The sequence below is a fragment of the Annulohypoxylon maeteangense genome (assembly GCF_022496945.1).
Source record: "Annulohypoxylon maeteangense strain CBS 123835 unplaced genomic scaffold GGS22scaffold_21, whole genome shotgun sequence".
NCBI lineage: Eukaryota > Fungi > Ascomycota > Sordariomycetes > Xylariales > Hypoxylaceae > Annulohypoxylon > Annulohypoxylon maeteangense.
In genome coordinates, this window is record NW_025953268.1 from 354,002 (window position 1) to 375,204 (window position 21,203).

Consider the following 21,203-nt stretch of genomic DNA (forward strand, 5'->3'; position numbering starts at 1 on the left):
TTGTGAAGCAACATCAACATCCATCTTCAAAGGTTCACTATTACAACGCCACTAGCCACTGCAGCCACTAACATTGAACCTTTTAGGAATTCGAACGCCACAATCATTGCTCCGCCGCAATGGTAACGGTCCACTAAAGCAAAGCTATCTCGGCCAATCTTTTTTTCCAGACGCAGTGACCCGGCAGGTGCAGGTCCCTTTTCCCAGCTTCCTATCGATAGCTTGAATTGATTTGATTCATTATCCATTCACGCACCACGCCCTTGATCATTACCTCGACTTCGTTCTTAAACTTGGTAGATATACGAAGGTCTTCTATTATCGTCTTCACAAAGAGACACGCTCATTTACCCTCTCTTACTACATAGGTAGCCTCGCAAATTGGGCGATATTCGAGGTAGCCCTGCTAATTCTTCACGCAACGCCTTCGTTATTCTTTCATATCAAAACCCGCACGATATACACGGTTCACAATGCAGTAGTTGTATAGACCTACTAAATACAATGTCTGGTTCTTCTCCTGCACCTCGGAGATCGCGTCAATGGTCAAGTCCTGATCGCCGCAGTATTTCCAGCCTCCTCACCGAAAGTCGCAATTCACCTCTAAGCCACCAAGATGCTCTTGCTGCGGCACAAGCTGAACACGACCGCGTACGCGAGGCTGCTATCAGGGTATACCAGGACTATGAGTCGCAACAAGAGCGGCGAAGGTTGTTAGAACAGCAAGAAAGGATATTGCAGCAGCAAAAACAGGAGGAAGAACGAATTCGGACCGAAGAACGACTAAGAGCTGAGGAGATACGATTGAGAGAGCTGAAGCTGAAGACAGTCCCGAAACTACCGCCCGAGCCTCCGGCCCCCGTTACAGAAGTTAACGGATCGGCTACTTCCCAGAACCCAACCCAACCTACCCTGGTGGGAGCAAAATTAGAACAAACATCAACTTCGAAGACGCCCCAATTCGGCCTTCCGCAGCCAGCCTTGACAAATGGGCTGAATGGGCATGCCAATGGCACGAGCGGCACAAAACCCACGCAGCCAACAATACAATCAATGCTATCGCAGCCATTAAGCCAACCAAACATCACACCTCAAGCACAAGTACAGCCTTCAAGCATACCATCACCATTTTCGCAACCGGTTAAGCCTACACCTACTCAACAAAATGGCTTTCCCGCTGCTGCCCCCGCCAAACCCTCTGTCGGTGTTACCAAGGATCGGTACATCGAAATACACCAGAATCTGAAGAGGTTACGAGAGTCACTATTACAACAGTCGAAGTCAAATCCTGCTCTAAAACAACGGATGGGAGATATGCGGCGAGAATTGAGGAAGAATATGGGTCAGTTAGTTAGTACGAAGAGTGGAAATAGGAAACAGGTTTGTCTCCCCTATGATTTCTCAGAAGAAGACAATTTAACTAACTATGAAATAGAATGAAGCTATTCAAGCTCTCCTAAACGAAGCTATCAGTGGTGCCGTGCCGAGCCAACTGGTCGACCCGTCCGATTACATTACAGATAAGAGAGAACCAGTACAAGGTGCCTTACATAACGAACCGCAGCTCCCTTCCTTATTCCTCTATCTACTCAACCACTTCTCCAAGGCCGTCATTAACCAATTCATCAACGAATGTGGTGCACAGCCCACAACGGCTGATCCTATCGGAGTCACGGTAGCGATCATCTTCTCGAAGGATGTCTACTTGTGGCGTGGGAAGACACTAATCGATATATTAATGGCAAAGTTCCGCGTGGTCTGTCCTGTCTTATTCGGTTATTATGGGAACGAAAAGACGGAACAGGGTCGCCTCCGCCTAGGTTGGAAGAAGTCGCCGGCTGGATATATCCCTGAGCAGCAACACAGCGATCGGATGAAAGGTCTGGGAGCAGGGTATGCTGCGATTGCGCTGAGGAACTTCGGAAAAACAAAGAGCAGCAATCCGTGGCCTCCTACGAATTATTGGACTGCTATGGCGAGGATAGTAAACACGCCACCGGCCGATATCTCTGAGACGCAGTTTGTGGTTCTGAGAGCGATGATTGAAGCTAGTGAGGAGAAGTTCATTCAATTCTACGGGAATGCAGGTATAGCTGCATTGAGGAAAGCCTTGGTCGAGTTCCCGAACAAAGCGGTAAACAAGACTCCAGGAGCTTCGGGATTAGAAGTACTGGCACAAATCTTGAAGAGGGACATTGGATTGGAGCTCTAAGCTCTTAGCACTCGGATATGGACAGCCTGGGTCTTTGTATAGAAGGCATTTGCCCGACTTTTCTACGGCGTTGGGGGATACTAATGCGTAAAGCGAAATAGCATTAGACGGAGTCTAGAACGGTTCAGATAGGTACTGCGTCTTCTGGCGTCTTTGAATATACCCTAGCCGAGATGGTCAATAAGCATAATATCGCTTTACTACTGACGCTGTATTTCTGGATCTGTACAAAATTGCAGTCGACCTCGCCAGTGAACCTTGCCTTGTTGGTGCCCTGTACCAAAACGCCTATAGTATCAATAGTAAAACCAATAGTATAATCAAAACCGCGATGAGCAACGCGATACAGCAGCCGCTCCACCGATCCTCGTTCTTCCGCATAACGTAGCCTAGCTTTTGCATGCCGGTCTGTAAACGCCCACCAACACGATCCGCCAGAGTATCCACGTGTTCCAGCATCTCGACCTGCTCCTCAAGCTCACGTCCCATATCATCGGCCTGCCGTCTTAGATTCCCCACCGTCACAAATACCCCGTCTAACTGCTGGTCCTGGTCCTGCATCATCTGCAACTGCTGCCGGTGCTCAAACTCCGTGTAATTATCATCCCCATCTCCCGTCGCTCCGTCGTCAATCGCAAACGCGCTCGGTGGTGGTAGGTCCCCCTCCGCAGCTGCTTTGGCCGCGCGAGCCGCCGCAGACCCCTTCCCACCTGGTATCGCGGAGGCCGTCTTGCTCAGCTCCTCGCGCATGTCCTCGACTTCGCCCCCGACCTCCTGCACCAGCCTCTTGCGTCGCGTCACTTCATGCGCGGATAGCCCGTATAGCGCCGGGTCGGATTCCGCTGCCTGCACCGATTCGACGAGATCCGCGAGATCCTCGGCCAGTGCCTCGAGCGCGTGTTCGAGGTCTCCGCGCGCCGACGCGAGCTCCGGCGACGAGGAGCTGTGGGTTAAGCTTCGGATCCGCAGGTATGAGGCGAAGAGCGGTCGCACTGTTTGCATTTGCGTGAGGACATCTCTGGATAGTTCGGAAGCTGGGTTAGCGGTGCTGTGGTGAAAGGGAGATGGGGGATGGGGATGGAGCTCGCGTACTGCTGGACTTGGAGAAAGGGGTCCTCTTCGTTAGTTGAGGACATCATCCTGGAGGCTTCAAGATGCGCCTGTGCATCTATGGCTACATCTGCACTTCGTCGAGGTTATAATGGTTTCGAATTAGTGCGATACGTAGATGTTAATATTGTGTAAGGAGGTTTACAAGCAAACGCGCGGCTTAGACGAATGACGTGGTTGTACATTTTTGGATCGACGGGAGAATTTCGGCTGCGGCCGGACTACTACCGTCCGAGCTTTAGGAAACGGCCCCCCTGGAATAAACTTTTTATAGTTTAGATGTGAATAGAATCTGGAAACAGCTACCAATGACCAAAGTATAGGTACCTATATTATAATATTTATCTGCTCATCCTATATTAGTAGATACTTAAATCTTTTCATATTTCCAATTTCCTGCCTATTTCTAAATTCATTTTCATTCTTTATACGCACATATTCATAGAATTACCAGGTGTCGAATATGAGGCCAATCAAGGCTTTGCCGTACCCAGATTGTTGGGATAGCACTGAAGCTTATGTCGAACAACTCCTGAAATTTGCAACTACATCAAACACTTTTCAGGTATTCTGTGGAGGCGTACACATCTTAGACTTCTTCACAAACGAGCCAGGACTTTTCCAAACAATTTTACCACAAGATTGGCAGCCATATATCCTGCAATGCAAGCCCATGGAGTTTCTAGATCTCCTTATGAGAGACAACTTAGACGAAATCCAAGATCCTCAACTACCTGACAGTCTAGTTAAGTATATTAAGGATATACGAAGGCTTTCGTTGGCGCGGGAGTTCTCAAGCAAAGAGAAGCTTCCTAAGCTAACACGTATGGTGTCCGTTGGCATGAAGCCAAAGAAAGTTCACGAAGTAAGAAACTTCGCAAATTACGTGGACACACTCGCCAAGGATATTTCCGTCGAGTATAAAAAGGATATCACTCATTTTGTTGATTTCGGAAGCGGCCAGAATTATCTAGGAAGAGCGTTAGCAAGCTCTCCTTATAACAGGCAGATTATAGCAGTAGAAGGTCGGGAACGCAATATAGTGGGTGCAAAAGAGCTTGATATGCTCGCAGGTATCTCCGAGAAGCGAAAGGTTATTCGGAATAAGAAATTGTGGATGCAGAAGCTTGACGGCACGAGCACCGAAGACCAATTAGACGAGAAGGCTGATCCCGCCACAAATTTAGGCGAGTACGTACCTGATTTTAGACCACGAAGTGAGGTTGGAACGGTCTACATGCCTGAGGAGGGGAAAGGCTTCATACGATATATTGAGGGAAGACTAGAATCAGGAGACTTGACAGATGTCATCAGCCAACTTGAACATGACCCTCTTGCCGCGGAAACCGGACGAGGCGACCCTAGTCTAATGGCTATATCTATCCATTCCTGTGGCAATTTGTCGCACCATGGTATACGGTCTCTGATTCTCAATCCACGAGTCCAAGCTATTGCTATCGTCGGTTGCTGCTACAACCTGATGACGGAAAAGTTAGGGCCACCTACGTACAAAACTCCATATATGAGACCAAGTCTCCAAGCTCTCAACGGTCGGGTGGTCAGGGAGTCCGAGAAACGTGACCCGCAAGGGTTCCCGATGAGTGATCGCCTCTGCAACTACAACGATGCTGGAGTCCGGCTTAATATTACGGCTCGGATGATGGCATGTCAGGCACCGCAAAACTGGTCCGAGACTGAGAGTGATGCCTTTTTCACACGACACTTCTACCGCGCCGTTCTACAAAAGATGTTTCTTGACCGAGGGGTCATCACTAAGGTTTACCATAACAGCGAACTCGAGGAAAATGGTAACCCGTCCCAGAGTCCGTTCAACATGAGTACCAACCCCGTCATCATCGGCTCACTCCGGAAGTCGTGTTATAAGACATTCGGGTCATACGTGAGAGGGGCAATTAATAAGCTAACTACAAATTCGGAGTATCACGAATATTGTGACATAATTAGAGAGAAAATGGTTGACGTCACAGATGAAGAAATTGCGAGATATGAGGAGTTGTATGGACCACGCAAACGGGAACTCAGCGCCATCTGGAGCCTCATGGCTTTTAGTGCTGTGGTTACCGAATCCTTAATCGTGACCGACAGGTGGCTGTTTCTCCAGCAGCATTCCGACCTAGTACAAGATAGCTGGGTAGAGGCAGTATTCGATTATCGCGAAAGCCCTCGGAACCTGGTTGTGGTTGGAGTCAAACGCCCGATCTCTTGAGCCGATCAGGTACTGATGCTGTGGCGTCGGTCTTCACCGAGCCGCGACAACACAACACTGAATGAGGACAATCCAAATGAATTCAACCGTCGTCAGAATCCGGGGTCTTGCAGATCCCGCGCCAACTGAACCAGTTGCCTCCTGTCGGCCCCGCAAGGTTTGTTTTCTGGGTAGTTCAGAGGTCGCCTTCCGCGGTAACCTGGCGATCCGGGACGATAATTGGGTGTTCGTTACGGAATAGAGCCTATGTCATGCATGAACCTGCATAGTGGGCCGCGGCAAAGTTGCCTATCTTCAGATCTGCATCGATCAGTCAAACCGGTCGAAGAAGGTGGAAGTTTGTCTCAGTGCGAAGCAACATTGAACGAATGCATCCGACCGAGAAGCCCTAATCGAGCTCTCGTCGTGCTTCACACGAAGGAGGATCTAGGTAGCCCCAACTCAGCTAAAGCTTTCAATAGCAAGCCGAACACATGCTTACTATTGGAGATCCCGGCTCTCGATGACGGCCTAATGCTACATATAACCCCACGCTTACCTGAAGATGTTTCTATGCAATTAATTATACCGAACGCTACATCTTCAAGGTAGCTCTCATCGTCGGCTAGAAATGGTAGATTTTAATTCCTCGCCAAGGAGATAGATGATTGTCCCAAAAAGGAACTTCTCAAGCCAAGATAATTGGTGGCGCCTGAAGGATGATCTGTAGGGAATTCAATGGGGTCTAGCTTTCATCATTCATGACGACACCGGTGGCTGGCATCCTGTCAAGCCAAATAACTTCTATTTGGGTTGCCAGCCTCAAAAACGAAAATCCCCGTGACCCGAAAATAATCAGATTCTGGCTCTGACGATTGACTGGCGCAATTGTAGGCACGATATTTCGCGATTGATTCCGTATGGCACGACAACGGTAGGAATATGAGTGGGTATAGTGGGATGAAGAATAACTTCGTGGGGTTTTCGCATTTCAGACTAATATCATGGGTCGAAATTGTAGGGAGGCATGGTTACACTCGGCTCTGAATCGAGAACCCCAGACTCGGATCGAACCAGTCTCAGGTCGAAGGGGGGACGGGAGCGATGCTAATTGAAAGATCAATCTACGATCGAAAAGTGAGGCACCTATTCAAAGACGGCATGTGTAGTCGAATTTTCGACATCACATCACGCAAGTTATCGTGATTGAGGTGATCAATCACAAATTATACCAAATATCATCCATCACCTACCTCGTTACGCCAACCTTAGACAAATGGCGTTACCATGTTACATGTAGGTAACCATGTATACATGTGTGTACATATGTAGTGGACACGGCAACGGCTAAGGTGACAAGCAAGTCAAAGATCAAATGAAACTCTCGGCAGCAGCTCGAGATAGGAAAATGCGGGGCAGCAAGGGGTTTCCCAAGAGTTACCTTATCCCCAGCATCTCGTCCAGAGAACGGGCGGCTGCACCGACAACACATGCATCGATGGTGAATCTCCCCGAGCTCAGGTACCAATGGACCGCCCCCTTACTATGGTGGTAACGCTCGTACGGCCAAGCATTATTACATATATCCTACGACTCACTATCTGTCCTCTATCCTATCTAGAGTCGCACTTCAGATAATGCACTCACCTGCATAGCATATATCGTCGTCTACCTGCCTACCTACCAGGTCGATCACATATGTTGTGTTACGAGTCATCAGCTAACTTAGTCTGTAGAAAATGTCTTGCTTCAACTCCACAAGTACTTACCTAGGTATACCAGGTATACCTGGGTGAACGGGAAGCGAGGCGAACGCCCCTCTAAGACAGACATCATCGTGCAGAAGGGTCGAAACTCCTTGCAGTTAATCCAAGCAAGAATACATCTCCCGGTAATCCAAGACCCAAAAACTCCAAAGATCCCCCCACGCTAGCCAGCGTTACAAAGTTGCAAAGTTGCACCGTTATAAAGAATAGCCCTGCAGGAATCTCCCAAATTCACCTAGCTTGTTACCCCCCCGACGTCGACCACGCGCCCGAGAAGCTGATGCGGTATGGCGCAGTATGTAGATGATATGTCGAGAGGTGGCTGCATTACCTAGGTATGTTGCTCGGTCCCTTCTGCACCCATCTGCACCCCTCTGCAGCTAGCGGGTTTCCCTTTTAGGGCAAATGGAGGGCAGGATGGCGTGCATACGCGCATATACTATGTAGGATGTTAGTTCGTGCCCAGGAACATTAGCTACCTAGGTAGGTAGGTTCACGAAGCTAAATTGTAGGAGACTACGCCATCCAGACCATACAGTCCGTCCAACAAAATACATAAATAAGGTTTGGTGCCCCCTTTGCCATTCATCTCACCGGTCGACGTCGGTCTGCTACATGATAACCCAGCCCCTCCCGACGTTCTTGTGTCGTCGAGGGTAACGTCCCCAGAAAAACCCCTTACCTACAGCGATCTACCTCGGGTTGTTTGCAGCTGCATCCACTTGCATCCGCGGCGATAGACAAAGCGACTACGGCGCAATATAGTCGTGTTCCTCCATTCGCCCTGGTCCCGGAGGCCGCGACGGGCGTCGATCCCTGTGGGATTCTGCCATCAAGGGTTCTCCAATGGTACCAATGGTGCCATGTCACGCTATCTAGACTATCCAGACGACCGAACTGAAGTTGAAGCGTTAAAAAAAAAGAGGTCCTCTCGAGGGTTTCTACCCATCTGTCAACCAACAAGACAGCTTAGGAGCTAGTCCGCTACGAGGTTTAGTGCTGGTGTCCACAGTGTGCCTCTCGACTAGCAGCCCTATCGCGGCGCCTATCTCTCGAAACAAGCCAATTTTTCCCTCTTTATCTTTTGCCTCCACCTTAGGGTTGAAGTCTATCTATTGAATATTGTTTCTTTATTTATATTCCCCCCCTCTTCCTTTCTTTACATCCTTCATCTGTTCTCGTCCTATTATACCATAAAGTACTTTGTTGGGACCTAAGCCAAGAGAACCCCGGAATTCAAGCCAGGAAGAGAGGTGATTTCGCCAATCACAGCTCTACCCGGGTCTCCGTTACTCCGTCCGTGCGTTTTAGGGGTCCCTTCGTCCCCGATCTTCGGGGTCGAAAGCTTTGGCCTTTAAGTCGTGATCTACGGCGTCACAGATACGACATACTCACTCACATTGTCATAATGAATGCCCAGATATCATTTCTTGTAAGCTTCCCTTACTTCGAACTTGGAATTTATTACACTCAGCCCTCTCCCGCGACATAAAAGTGACCATCACCGTTGCAATTGTCTTTTGAAGTCGAGTCACGAAGGATAGATCGATGCGTAACACAAACCCACCAAGACTATCCGCTCATATTCTGGTATAACCTTGTCAATGCAGGCGACAAACGAGTCGCGAAAGTTTAGTTGGTATACTGACTCGTATCACTCTAGGATGGGACTTTCCGCCTAATACATATTCCCTTACAATTATATCCGAACTTTCTTCAGCCTATACTACAGGTCCTTTTACCTCAAGGCGGGGATGATGATTCTCTCGCGCCCGAGGTTGAAGGCCTCAGCATTGACAATAAACATGGGTTCCTCAACATAAGCATAACGCCTGTCGAGTGTTCGATAGTGTGTCATAGTAATTGGGCCAAGAATGTCTTCGAACCGGTCATTAAGCGTCTTCCCCCAAACCTCTCGAAGACTGTCACAATCTCAAAGGATACTTATCTTATCCTTTCGGTTATAAGTGCTGGAATGGATGCGGGAAGTCGAGTTATGGACTTGACTTGTCCTCTCGCACTAGCAGGTGTACCAATCTTCTTCATAACAACCTACTACTCGGATTTCATCTTGGTACCTAGCAAGGATCGACAGACTGTTGTTCAAGTGCTGCTCGCCCGAAATTTCGAGTTTGACCAGGATGAGTCAGCGTACGTATCGCCAAGTGCGATGTCTCACGTTCGTGGGAGGAGTCAAAGCAGCGATCCTCCATCAACGCCACCACCATCTAATGTAGCGGAATTACAAGTACGAACGTTCGAATTATTAAAGAAACGAAATGTTGTCCCATATATTAGTCCTTATCTCCGCCTAGTGCAATGTTCCGGAAGGGATCCCTCGCAAATGGTCGATTACAGTCGGCGGCCATCTCTGAGTAGACACATGAGCGGCAATGGGCATCGGAGGAGTTGGCTCGACAATGTCGATACGAAGTTATATACCAGTCTCATTTCTGTACTGGCCAAGCAACCTAGGTTTCTTTCGATTACCCTAGCTCAAGAAGACCCGCCGTCGTTATTATTGGATAGAGAATATCTTGGTGTTTTTGGCGACTCTCTCGTGGGCGATACGGAAGGCGATCTTGTCCCTATTTTCCTTGATCTTGTGAATCTCCCTCTTGAGGCTACCGGCATCGTTTCTGGGGTCGCGGGAAAGCTTATCCAAGAAATGGGAATGGATGATACAGGCGTCAGCAGCGAGCTTTCATACCTTTCGACGGCACAAGCTGGCGCAGTTATTCTATCATGCGAACAGTCTATGAAGGCACTTGAGGTGCTGAAACCTTTACTATCTAAGGAGTGAGAGGGTTTTAATAAGGAAAGAACTGTGTAGGATATTGGCAGGCCATGATACTACGGGGCGAGACCAAACGTAATCAGTCTACGAGTACGGAATTATTACGACAGGGCGGCATGATGCTTTTCCTCGCGCGAAAATATCACAGCATATTAGAATAATCGGTTGGCATTGGCAGCATGTCGAGGTTTCAGTTGGCTATTTGGCTTTGAAAAATTCGCACCCCCTTTTTGTGTCATACTATCCAGATTCCCCTCGGCGTTCTTGGTGGCGGGTAACAGAAGGGGCATAATAGGTTGGGCAGGCACATGAAGGCTTGCCTCACCTCGCTACGTATGAGGCAAAGGGAAAACGAGCAGGAAATTGCTTGACCACCTGGTACCACAGAACGGATGGCGGGTCTAATTGGGTTGCATGAAAAGATAGGCGTTCATGCATCTAATGATATTTGGAAGTGTTTTAAGACATTTATTCTTGGATACGCTTCTGCTACGTGTTGTTGATGGTTTGCATCGACTAGAGAGTTGTCGATATGAAGTTAAAGAGCTGTTTCGCTGTAAACTATGAGGCTGAAGTTTGGTGATACCCTCTTGGAAAGGGACGCAGGATTACCTAGGTAGAAACTCAACTTAAACTCAGAAGCCCGGCTTCCCATGATCCATCGGGTTAGAACATGTTACAGCGCAGATGTTCTAATGCTAGTGGGACCCTGCATATTCCATTGCGATGGGATAAGAAAGGATTCCGTCATCATTATTGATGTCATACCCACGTTGCCGCATGAACTGTTCTGACCATGTGTCTGACTATGTTATTATTATAGACTAACAGAGATCCGGTGACCGGCGAGGGGCTGCTTCAGATCCGCTACCCGTCTGATGTGCCCGCCAGCTCGATTCCGATTGGACTGTGCCCGGTTCGAGTACGCAATAGATTTACTAGGGTTGACTAGGAGAGCTAGACAAAGAATACGGAGATAAGCTTCTTGCCTGACTGTTACCTGGGTAAATACATTCATACACTTGGTGGTTGTTTAACTGTTACCTGTAGTTACGGTTATCCACGGATATCGAAAGTACCTAAACTTGATTCGTGTCTGCAAATGAGTTGTTCTGTCTTTTGTATAACCTCTCACGAAAACATGAATATTTGAGTAGGTAGGTATTTCTCGAACCAAAAATCAGGAATCCCGTATATGATACGACTTTTTGCAAGCTACTGCAGCTTGGGCAAAATAGGCCCGAGACGTCGAGATGCGGATACCTTCGCTCATTATCGCGGCTTTAGCCGCCCGGGGGACCGTTGCTGGTTTCTTTGATCCTGGCGGTGGGTCTCAGCAGGTGTTGACCCCTGATATCGGAGGAGGCATACTCGGCGATCTGGATCTAAACGGTGTTATTACTAGTATTAGGGAAGATGCGCGGAGTCAGGTTTCGTGTGCGGTTTGCGAGGTGAGAGTCCATATTAAGTGTGGTTTTGCATAGGTATTAACTTTTTAAAAGGTAGTCCTACTTCAACTTAAACTTGCGGCGTTGAGAGGTGATGCTTTTTTCGTGGGTGTCACGACGGAGCTTTGTAAACGGTTCGGCGTATGGGTCTCCCCCCTTTCCAGGGCTTCCATGCATATCACTTATAGGAGGCTAATTTTACCCAGATCGAAGACAACGATGTATGTGAAGGCGCCGTAGCCCTAGAAGGACCGGTCATCGCCCACGCTTTGCGCGGGATGAGAATAGGGTCAAAGACGTCGCGGTTGGCTTGTATTGGGCTCATGGGACTGTGCTCGTATCCCGAGGTCGAACCGTATGATGTCTCATTCCCGTCGCCGAAGCCGAAGACTACACGACCCGCTCCTAGCAGCTTGAAGCCGTTGCAAGTTGTACATTTCTCGGATGTCCATGTCGACCCGCTGTATGTCGCCGGCGCCGATGCGAATTGCTCAAAGCCGATTTGTTGTAGGTGAGGTGACCCCTGAGTTTGAGTTTGCGTGTATGTGTTCTTGGTATTTTTGCTATAGGAAATGGGGAGGTAATATTAAGTCTATCATACCCCTTTTCGTCCATTCATTTTACGACATTTTACGATAACTCCTTATTTGATATCTACGTACCTACCTAACATTTCCCAGAGAAAACACCTCCAGTGACAGCAACCCCAACTTCAAACCAGCCGACCCCTTCGGCGAGCACACCTGCGATGCCCCCGCCACTCTGGAGGAGAGCATGTACGCGGCGATTAACGCCATTGCGCCCGATGCCGCCTTCGGCATCTTCACGGGCGACATCGTCGACCACGCCATCTGGAGTACCTCGAAAGCGTACAACTCGCGCGTCATTAAAGATACGTATGCTCGTATGGAGAACGCCGGGTTGCGTGTGTATGCGACGGCAGGAAATCACGAAGTTTCGCCTGCGAACGCATTTCCGCCTGTGGGCGAGAATGGTAAGGTTGAGATTGGCACGAGTTGGGTCTACGAGTTGCTAGCGGAGGTTTGGGGAAGGTGGGTTGGGACTCGGGGCGCGCATACGACGAGGGCTTTTGGGGCGTATTCTGTTAGACATGCTAGCCGGGAAGACGAAGACGGTAGGGTGGGTGGGTTAAGGGTTATTTCGGTGAACACGAATTTGTATTATGACCAGAACTACTGGTTATACAAGGATCCTATGGAGAGGGATCCGAGTGGGCAATTGGAGTGGCTTGTTCGTGAGCTGGATAAGGCGGAGAGGGCGGGCGAGAGGGTGTATGTTGTGGGACATATGCCGATGGGGAATAGGGATGCATTTCACGATGCGTCGAATTACTTTGATCAAATTGTTAGGCGGTATGAGGGTGTTATTGCGGCTATGTTCTTCGGTAAGGCGACCCCCTTTTCTTTCTTAATACTTGGTTTGTGAAAAGGAGGAAATTATGAAGAATAAGACTCATAACAGCCATAGGTCACACTCACTTTGACGAGTTCCAGCTCTCGTATGCGGATTATGACAACATGTCACATGCGAACACACTGGTCACATCGTACATTGCTCCGTCGATGACGCCGACGTCAGGACACCCGGCTTTCCGCATATACGAGGTAGATCCGGTCACTTTCGCCGTGCTTGACGCTACTACATATATCGCCAACATGAGTGATCCCGAGTTTTCGATCTCCGGACCGAAGTGGACGAAGTACTACTCAGCTAAAGAGTCATACAGTCCGCTTATAGGGAAAGGATTAGGATTGGGAAGCGAACAGGAACTAACACCTGCGTTTTGGCACAACGTAACTGAGGCTCTTGAAAAGAATGAGACGGCATTTGAGGAGTATTTCGAGAGGAGATCGCGGAGATGGGGAGTGGGGATTTGCAGGGGAGAGTGCAAAAGCATGGAGATATGCAAGATGAGGGCTGGGAGGGCGCAGGATAATTGCGTATCTCCCGGCTTGAGGCTTGGTGGCGTCGGTAAGATGATGAATGGCCACATAGTACTTGAAGAGGAGTGCGGAGGTTCGGTTATACGTGATACGCTCGGAAATATAGTCGTCGATTCGGACACGCTGAGGATCTTTAAGGAGATAGTAGTTCAAAGAGAGATTCTATAATTATACTTCATTATAAGAATCGACATATCTTCGTATATTTTTCTTCTGAATAGCAATCGCGTGGATCGATTTCATCTATATTACTTATCTCCAGCTATTCGGAGATTATCCCTTGAGTCGACAGGTTGAAGAGTATAACTAGGTAGGTAAGTATAGAACCCTTATAACTACCTACATAGTACCTACTTATCCTTATTAGCAAAGGTAACATAACTTTAAGACTACCTAGTGACGTTTATGAAGCTCCATATAGCTTCCTGTTCAAGGTAAAATTGTCCCCCAATTCTCTTTAGGGAATTACACATTCATCCCTGCGGCTATAGAAAAGACCAATCGGTATAATATACCGACTTCTAGGCTATACGTCATAGCGAATATAGTGCTATTCCCCAATGAAACATACACCTATGCAGTTCTCGGTAGCCAATATATTTCTAGCTGTCTGTAGTTAATGTGGAAACAATGTCCCATTGGCCCTCTCGCCATTTGGAGTTCGGAAGATAAAAAAAAAACACATGAGAAAGGATATGGAGAGAACATTGAAAAGAGTCAATGATGGAATCTGACTGTGTAATACCACGATAAGAAATAGCCAAGCGGATACTGAAACGGAGCTATTACAGGAATGAGGGGATTTCAAGGGAGGTTGGTACTTGGTGCTTGTACCGTTATTAGTTATTAGTACCTGGGACGCTTTGGTAATCTTTCGTATCAGTTACTCGTAATCAACATCATCTCCCGGATGCAACATATGTATGCGATTACTTTCTTGACAGCGAAGCGATTCTTTAGAAATATATTAGACCTAGCTCCTTGGTTGTCGACGACTAAGTCGAATATAACTTCTTATAGAAATACAGTTTACGCTATACAACTACACGTTATTGCTGCATGCTCGGGCTGCGACCGACGCTGCGGGCCCGGCCTTCGTTAGTGGACCTAATCCGACGGGGAAACCACGGCCAAAGTCCAGTTTCGAGTCCAAGTTCAAGTCGGCCGGGTACACCTGCACAGTCTGCGTCACCTGGCAGCAGTTTCCTTGATAACACCACCGCTGGTAGCACTGACAAAGCCGCTAAAGCCACAGCGTCGATAGCTGAAGCTTCTAATCAACCACTGCCCCCCAGCCCGTTACTGTTACCAGCTACTAACGATACAGCCACACCTGGAACACCTGCAACGCCTGCAATTAGCTCCACAATCGTCACAACTACAACTACAATAACCACTCCCTCAACTTCGACATCGAGCTCCGAACCTAGAGCCTCACCTTTACCTGTGCTTGCATTACCTGTCCCGACAATTTCTATAGCTGAGGAGCCGCCTGTAACCCCGAAACCGACTCCCAAAATGGCTCCAGTAAGCTTCATACAATGCCTATTCGTTAATCTCCAGTAAAACTTGGAACAAAAGAACCAGCTTGTTTTAGTCTTGTCTCGCTAGTTTGTAGCTATAATATCTAATACGTTTGGTAAATATAGTCAGCGAAAGCCACGAACGGCGACAAAGATGGGCTCAACAGTGGTAAGTAACTGGTGCTATCATATAACTTGCTATCTGTTTATGCTAATCGAGTATGATCCTGTATAGGCAAGATTTACTCCGTATCCGGGTTCGTAAACGTCGCAATACCTGCTCCTATAGCTTTAAGACAATAAACTAATAAGTGATGGGAAATAGACCCGTCGTGGTGGCCGAAGACATGATCGGTGTTGCCATGTACGAGCTTGTGAGAGTCGGCCACGATAACCTAGTCGGTGAAGTCATTAGAATCAACGGTGACCAAGCCACCATTCAAGTCTACGAAGAGACCGGTACGTCGTCGCTCTAGTACCCATAATATCAAAATAAGAAATAAGAAGAAGAGAAAACGAAGCTAATACTAAGGTATAGCTGGTATAACCGTGGGCGACCCTGTTCAACGTACCGGGAAACCTCTCTCCGTCGAGCTCGGCCCTGGTCTATTACACAACATCTACGATGGAATTCAAAGACCTCTTGAGAAGATCTCCCAACAGTCTCAGAGCATCTATATCCCGCGTGGTATCGCGGCCCCTGCTCTCGACCGAACCAAGAAGTGGGAGTTCACCCCTACCCTCAAGGTTGGCGATCACATCTCTGGCGGCGATGTTTGGGGAACCGTCTTCGAGAATTCGTTCATCAAAGTCCACAAGATCCTGCTGCCCCCGCGAGCAAGAGGAACTATCACCAAGATCGCCGGAAAGGGCGAGTACACCGTCGATGAGAAGATCCTCGAGGTCGAGTTCAACGGCAACAAGACCGAGTATGGCATGATGCAGACCTGGCCTGTCCGTGTTCCTCGACCGACGACCGAGAAGCTATCCGCTAGCAGCCCCTTCATTGTCGGTCAACGAGTCTTGGACGCCCTCTTCCCTAGTGTCCAGGGTGGTACCGTGGCTATCCCTGGTGCTTTTGGATGCGGAAAAACTGTCATTTCACAATCAGTTTCCAAGTTCTCGAACAGTGACGTGATTGTTTACGTGGGTGTATGTAACAATGAGACTCCTCGTTCCTCCCCTTTTAGCCTGTCTTAAGAGTAAAGACTACCTAGTCGAGTTGATAAAGGGGGTTTGACTTCCTAGATCTGCTTAAGACTCTTAAGACTATATCCCGAAGAAATATTTGCTGACTCTGCTTGTTGTAGTGCGGAGAGCGAGGAAACGAGATGGCTGAAGTCTTGAAGGATTTCCCCGAGCTGTCCATCGATGTCGAGGGCCGCAAGGAACCCATTATGAAGCGAACCACTTTGATCGCCAATACCTCCAACATGCCTGTCGCTGCTCGAGAGGCCTCAATCTATACTGGTATCACTGTCGCCGAGTATTTCCGTGATCAGGGTATGGATGTAGCCATGATGGCTGATTCCTCATCTCGATGGGCCGAAGCTCTGCGTGAAATTTCCGGACGTCTCGGTGAAATGCCTGCTGACCAGGGTTTCCCCGCCTACCTCAGTGCTAAACTAGCCAGTTTCTACGAACGTGCGGGAAAGACGAGCTGTCTTGGCTCGCCCGAGCGTGAGGGTAGTGTCAGTATCGTGGGTGCCGTCAGTCCCCCTGGTGGTGACTTCTCGGACCCCGTCACTAGTTCCACACTAGGTATTGTGCAAGTGTTCTGGGGTCTTGACAAGAGGCTAGCGCAGCGGAAGCATTTCCCTTCCATCAACACGTCTGTTTCGTACAGCAAATACACAAATACATTGGATAAATGGTATGAGAAGGACTACCCCGATTTCCCGCGGCTGCGTGACCGTATCAAGCAGCTCCTATCCGACTCCGAAGAGCTAGATCAGGTCGTGCAGTTGGTTGGCAAGTCCGCGCTGTCGGATCCGGACAAAATCACGCTAGATATGGCGACATTGCTGAAGGAAGACTTCCTCCAGCAGAACGGATACTCCGACTATGACCAGTTCTGCCCCATCTGGAAGACGGAGTGGATGATGAAGCTAATGGTTGGCTTCCACGACGAGGCGCAGAAGGCCATCGCCCAAGGTCAAAGCTGGGCCAAGGTCCGTGAGGCCACGAGCGATCTCCAGGCTCAGCTCAGACAGCTGAAGTTTGAGGTGCCAAGCGAAGGAGAGGAAGTTATTAGTAAGAAGGTATGTTCATTTTCATATTACCTATATACATTTCTAGCGCATTGAGGCGAAATGTATAAAAGGATATTACTAACTAGAGTATAGTACGAGAGCATCCAGCAGAACATGTTGGATAAGTTCGCCGCCGTCATGGACGAGTAAGGGGGTTCGATTTTTTACCCTATTTTACCCTGAAAGCTTAAAGGAGGGGCTGTACATAGACGAATGCGGTTGAATGGGAGGAAGATGATGAGAAACGCGTACGCTCGAACCGATGAATGAACAGTATGAGTGTTAGGGTAGTGTAGTGTTATGAATTACAATTGCATTTTTAGATTCGCACTTTTGAGTGGTCGTGATTTATTTACAGGATTATACAAATGGTATCTCTACTCGACTCCTTCATACAAATCGACGAACCATACATATGCGTACAAGCAAACATAAGACGAGGCTATCATACGTACATACATGGCTACATTTCCATCTACACCTTTCGAACTCAGCACATGATTACTAAGCACATTAAAAAGCTCTAGAAATTTCCCTAGGATGATTTTATTCGGCACGATTGCTCGTACCATGCGATGCGATGCCAGGCTCACAGCCTGTCTTTTCCACGTCCACTAGCCGCGAGGAACCTCCCTCTTTCCGCGCAGCTAAACTAATCGTTCCCTATGCACGCAAAACTCCGCCCAACATGGTGTAGTACAAGAAACCAACCAAAGGTCCAGCAAGAACGTAGGTAGGTTGTTGTGATACAAGTGATTTTTTCTTTTTTTCAGTAAACCATACGGCCATGGCTTCGTTTGACACCATTTCCTTCGTGATCCCTGGAGTTTTGGCGTGTCGTAGGGATGGGAACAAAACCGGAAAGCTTATTGCTGAAAGTTCGTGCTTGGCATTTTAAAAATTGACAGTCCCGCCACTTGACGGGATGTCAGTCAGCACTCAAAAGTAGGCTTTCTCTGTCCATTTCTGCTTGGCATCAAAAACTTTAACATGCCGTAGTTCCAGTGGTTCACACGCGAATTAATGGTTCTTCCGCAGCAGGTGGTCGTTCGTCATCTCCCACACCCTCCGCGGCCCGCTCATTCCCCTCCGATTCATTGTTGCCAGCAGCGGAGTCACCATTTTCGGCATTCTGTCCCGCATCCGCCGAGCCTTCTTGTCTTTCAGACTGTTCGGCAGCAGCAGCAGCAGCAGCCTCGGCCTCTGCCTCACGTCGTCTACGTTCAGCTCGTGCCTCTGCCTCCACCTGTGCGATGTGTCTCTCAGCTACTCCTGGTGCGATACTAGCAAGGAATAGGATACCGGCACGCTCTAGTCTTCTGACCTGATCCATCAACCAATTCGCATTGGCGTCTCGTCGCTGCTGCACTAGCCTAGCCGCAGTGTCGGCAGGATGGAGTTCCCCTTGCTGTCCAGCATCCGCTCCGGCATCACCATTTCCGCCTCTTCCGTGCGCTTGTGCACCTCGTTGATGACCGTCGGCAAGAGGAATCAAGTTCTCCAGGTGACGACGGACAGGAACCCAGAATTGGTCAGCAAAGGGGTTCAGGAGCCCCATATTAACAAGGAAGAGCGTAATTGCAATGGAAACGACGGTAATCCAACGAGACCAACCGGAAGTAGGTGACGTAAACCACCAGATGAAGAGTCCCAGACGAATAATCATCCATATATGAGGCCAGAGCTGTGCTATTCTAATCGCCTGTACCTGCGGGTTATCCGCGCGGGCAACAGCATGTCCTATTTGAGGCTGAGGTTGGTGCTGGTGCTGATGCTGATGCTGATGTTGATGCTGAGGTGGTTGAGGCAAGCCGTGTTGTGGCTGAGCTGGTTGATGTGGTTGAGGGCCATGGTTCACTTGGGGATTGATTATATGACCTCGTCCAACTTGGGGAATTTGCGGCGGAATAGTCGGTGTTGGTATCATATATTGTGGGGTTAAGTGATTGAAATTGGGAAACAGGTGCGGAAGTGGTCTCTGGCCAACCGGTAGGCCGATGGGTTGATACGTGGCTCGGGCTTGAGGGCTGTAATATGTCTCCGCGCTGCTATTAAGTAAAAGAGCACGCGGTCCCGTAGGGGAAGACAAAATGTATACTTCTGGTGTACCCTGAGACGGCTGTGTTTGTGTCTGGTTTGTTGCCGGACTTCGGGTTCGTCCAGCTGCTCTAAGTGGATCAGGGGTAGCTGCACCACTACCGGCTCGAGACGCAATCAGCGGTGTTGTAACCCCCGGTGGAATGGGGTGATGAGCCTGGCTAGCTGCAAGATTTGCCAAGGAAGAGTTGCTAGCATTTCTGCGCATGGCATCGGTCATAGCCCTAGTGGCTGACCCAGCATCCGCAGTTCGAAAAATGTTTTGAACTTCATTGTTGGATAGCTGGCCCCCATTTGGAATCGCGCGCGATAGTACACTCGCGTCGGTTGCTGGGAAGGGCGATCCCGTCCTTCCCGGTCGTTGCAACGGATGTACGAAAGTTTCGTTGTAGGTGACGCGCCATTGTAAACCGTTGGGTCCAACTCCTTCACGAATAGTTGTGTGGGTGCCATCTGACTGGAATGGCGAAGCAGTTCTTCCAGGTGTACTAGTCCCGGGTGTCGCCGTCGAGTTACCAGGAGGTGTGTCTTGCGCGCCTTGCGTGTTCAATCGGCGATTCTGGTTCAGCATCCTACCAGACATGTACTCATCCAGAGATCGCTGCCACTGACGTTGATCTCGTGTAACTTGAGGAAGGGGATTCACCGGTTGGCCAAAGGGCGCGACTGAACCCTGCGGAAGTCCAAATGTAGCACCAGGGTAATTGGACAACCCGATTCGGACCTGAGGTTGAGGTTGAGGTTGGAAAGGACTTGAGTGATGGTTCTGGTACGAGTTGAATTGGGAAGGGATGTGTGCTCCCGTCGCGGGGGTTTGGCTCGAGGACGAGGTTTGGTTTGTAGAATAGGAAGCATTCGGCGTAGACGTTGTTCGGCCATCGGAAAGGTCTCGTAGAACTAGATGCAACGACTGAGGATCTGTAGAGCGAAGCTATACGTAACAAGAAATTAGAATCAGATTATGATGTCCCCTAACTTATGGAATACTTGTGAGATACTCGTAAAATGGAAAACATACTGCGTCTTGTCCAAAGATTTCGGTCATTGTCTCAGTATCCCGACCCAGTAGGCGACCTCGATGGATCAGGCGCTGAGCCTCGTCTGCAGGTCTTGTGATAACAGCATTTCGAATTCGCTCTTTCAACTGTTTGACTGTCGTGTCGGTCGGTAGTCCCTGGAAGACTAAAGGTTGTGGTATGCCAACAGACGGCGATATGATTTGTAATGTGAAGGCTGCTGACTCGGCCCCAGCTGCAGTAGCCGCGCCAGCTACTTCAGATGCCATCGCGAATTACTTAGGTACGATTACCAGAAAAGAAAAAGTACTTGGATGGTGTAAGAAGTTCTCTAGGAGAGCGCTTTAGGAAAAGGTATGCGCAAGAAATAAATTCTAAATAACCTTAGTGTTGCGCATTCCACCTAACCACTGTAGGTTTAATACTCAAGTGAGAATAGGAACCATGTTAGGTAGTCGTGGGGAGCATCACTAAACGATTACCCGCAAAGAGACACGTTTCTGATATGTACTAGGTACCTAGGTAGGTTCGGAAATCTTTATCTTTATTAAGAGACGGTGAGTAATTAATTAAATTAATGAAGACATAATGCTAATAAAGCGACGGAAAAAATTTAATGTAAAGGAGGAGGTATCGTTTGCATCGTCGACACCGTGGATGTTGAGTTACATATTAGTTGAAATAGTTGAAACGGAATATTCGAAAGTCGTCAATGCAAGCTGTCCAGTCATTTTCGCTTACCTAATAGTAATTGTAAAGTTTCCAAAGTTTCCATCTGAAATCGACTAACACCCACGTTGCCTGGTTACGTA

The 21,203-nt window shown here is 48.6% G+C and overlaps 7 protein-coding genes across 7 annotated transcripts; 5 read left to right on the forward strand and 2 right to left on the reverse strand.

Annotated features, from left to right (window-relative positions):
• The first annotated feature begins 253 nt into the window (after positions 1–253).
• Positions 254–2,398, forward strand: GGS22DRAFT_173356 (GLE1-domain-containing protein). Its single transcript, XM_047962905.1, has 2 exons — positions 254–1,380; positions 1,436–2,398. Exons 1-2 carry the CDS (start codon positions 505–507, stop codon positions 2,210–2,212), a joined length of 1,653 nt encoding a protein of 550 aa, XP_047814938.1. The 5' UTR covers positions 254–504; the 3' UTR covers positions 2,213–2,398.
• Positions 2,399–3,493, reverse strand: GGS22DRAFT_173357 (t-SNARE). The gene is made up of 2 exons (XM_047962906.1): positions 3,305–3,493; positions 2,399–3,230 (listed from the first exon to the last, which is right to left on the reverse strand). The coding sequence occupies exons 1-2, from the start codon at positions 3,349–3,351 to the stop codon at positions 2,501–2,503; spliced, it is 777 nt and encodes a 258-aa protein (XP_047814939.1). The 5' UTR covers positions 3,352–3,493; the 3' UTR covers positions 2,399–2,500.
• Positions 3,494–3,627: 134 nt separating this feature from the next.
• Positions 3,628–5,549, forward strand: GGS22DRAFT_197167 (methyltransferase domain-containing protein; the record flags this gene model as incomplete). Its single annotated transcript, XM_047965942.1, has 1 exon — positions 3,628–5,549. Exon 1 carries the CDS (start codon positions 3,786–3,788, stop codon positions 5,547–5,549), a length of 1,764 nt encoding a protein of 587 aa, XP_047814940.1. The 5' UTR covers positions 3,628–3,785.
• Positions 5,550–8,702: 3,153 nt separating this feature from the next.
• Positions 8,703–10,097, forward strand: GGS22DRAFT_192595 (ACT domain-containing protein; the record flags this gene model as incomplete). The annotated part of the gene is made up of 2 exons (XM_047965283.1): positions 8,703–8,726; positions 8,958–10,097. The coding sequence occupies 2 exons, from the start codon at positions 8,703–8,705 to the stop codon at positions 10,095–10,097; spliced, it is 1,164 nt and encodes a 387-aa protein (XP_047814941.1).
• Positions 10,098–11,344: 1,247 nt separating this feature from the next.
• Positions 11,345–13,671, forward strand: GGS22DRAFT_192596 (sphingomyelin phosphodiesterase; the record flags this gene model as incomplete). Its single annotated transcript, XM_047965284.1, has 5 exons — positions 11,345–11,542; positions 11,594–11,680; positions 11,746–12,002; positions 12,220–12,944; positions 13,028–13,671. 5 exons carry the CDS (start codon positions 11,345–11,347, stop codon positions 13,669–13,671), a joined length of 1,911 nt encoding a protein of 636 aa, XP_047814942.1.
• A 742-nt stretch (positions 13,672–14,413) lies between these two features.
• Positions 14,414–17,629, forward strand: GGS22DRAFT_173365 (V-type ATPase). The gene is made up of 7 exons (XM_047962907.1): positions 14,414–15,030; positions 15,153–15,195; positions 15,262–15,283; positions 15,352–15,485; positions 15,565–16,178; positions 16,337–17,287; positions 17,372–17,629. The coding sequence occupies exons 1-7, from the start codon at positions 14,563–14,565 to the stop codon at positions 17,426–17,428; spliced, it is 2,289 nt and encodes a 762-aa protein (XP_047814943.1). The 5' UTR covers positions 14,414–14,562; the 3' UTR covers positions 17,429–17,629.
• GGS22DRAFT_173367 (uncharacterized protein) lies at positions 17,630–21,046 on the reverse strand. The gene is made up of 2 exons (XM_047962908.1): positions 20,394–21,046; positions 17,630–20,306 (listed from the first exon to the last, which is right to left on the reverse strand). Exons 1-2 carry the CDS (start codon positions 20,658–20,660, stop codon positions 18,288–18,290), a joined length of 2,286 nt encoding a protein of 761 aa, XP_047814944.1. The 5' UTR covers positions 20,661–21,046; the 3' UTR covers positions 17,630–18,287.
• Positions 21,047–21,203: the final 157 nt, after the last annotated feature.

Coding starts and splice junctions, on each gene's coding strand:
- GGS22DRAFT_173356 (XM_047962905.1), top strand. CDS start 505: ATGTCTGGTTCTTCTCCTGCACCTCGGAGATCGCGTCAATGGTCAAGT. Junction 1,381..1,435: donor AGAGTGGAAATAGGAAACAG/GTTTGTCTCCCC, acceptor ACTATGAAATAG/AATGAAGCTATTCAAGCTCT.
- GGS22DRAFT_173357 (XM_047962906.1), bottom strand. CDS start 3,351: ATGATGTCCTCAACTAACGAAGAGGACCCCTTTCTCCAAGTCCAGCA. Junction 3,231..3,304: donor CCCTTTCTCCAAGTCCAGCA/GTACGCGAGCTC, acceptor CGAACTATCCAG/AGATGTCCTCACGCAAATGC.
- GGS22DRAFT_173365 (XM_047962907.1), top strand. CDS start 14,563: ATGCTCGGGCTGCGACCGACGCTGCGGGCCCGGCCTTCGTTAGTGGAC. Junction 15,486..15,564: donor TCAAGTCTACGAAGAGACCG/GTACGTCGTCGC, acceptor ACTAAGGTATAG/CTGGTATAACCGTGGGCGAC. Junction 17,288..17,371: donor AGGAAGTTATTAGTAAGAAG/GTATGTTCATTT, acceptor ACTAGAGTATAG/TACGAGAGCATCCAGCAGAA.
- GGS22DRAFT_173367 (XM_047962908.1), bottom strand. CDS start 20,660: ATGGCATCTGAAGTAGCTGGCGCGGCTACTGCAGCTGGGGCCGAGTCA. Junction 20,307..20,393: donor AAATCTTTGGACAAGACGCA/GTATGTTTTCCA, acceptor TGTTACGTATAG/CTTCGCTCTACAGATCCTCA.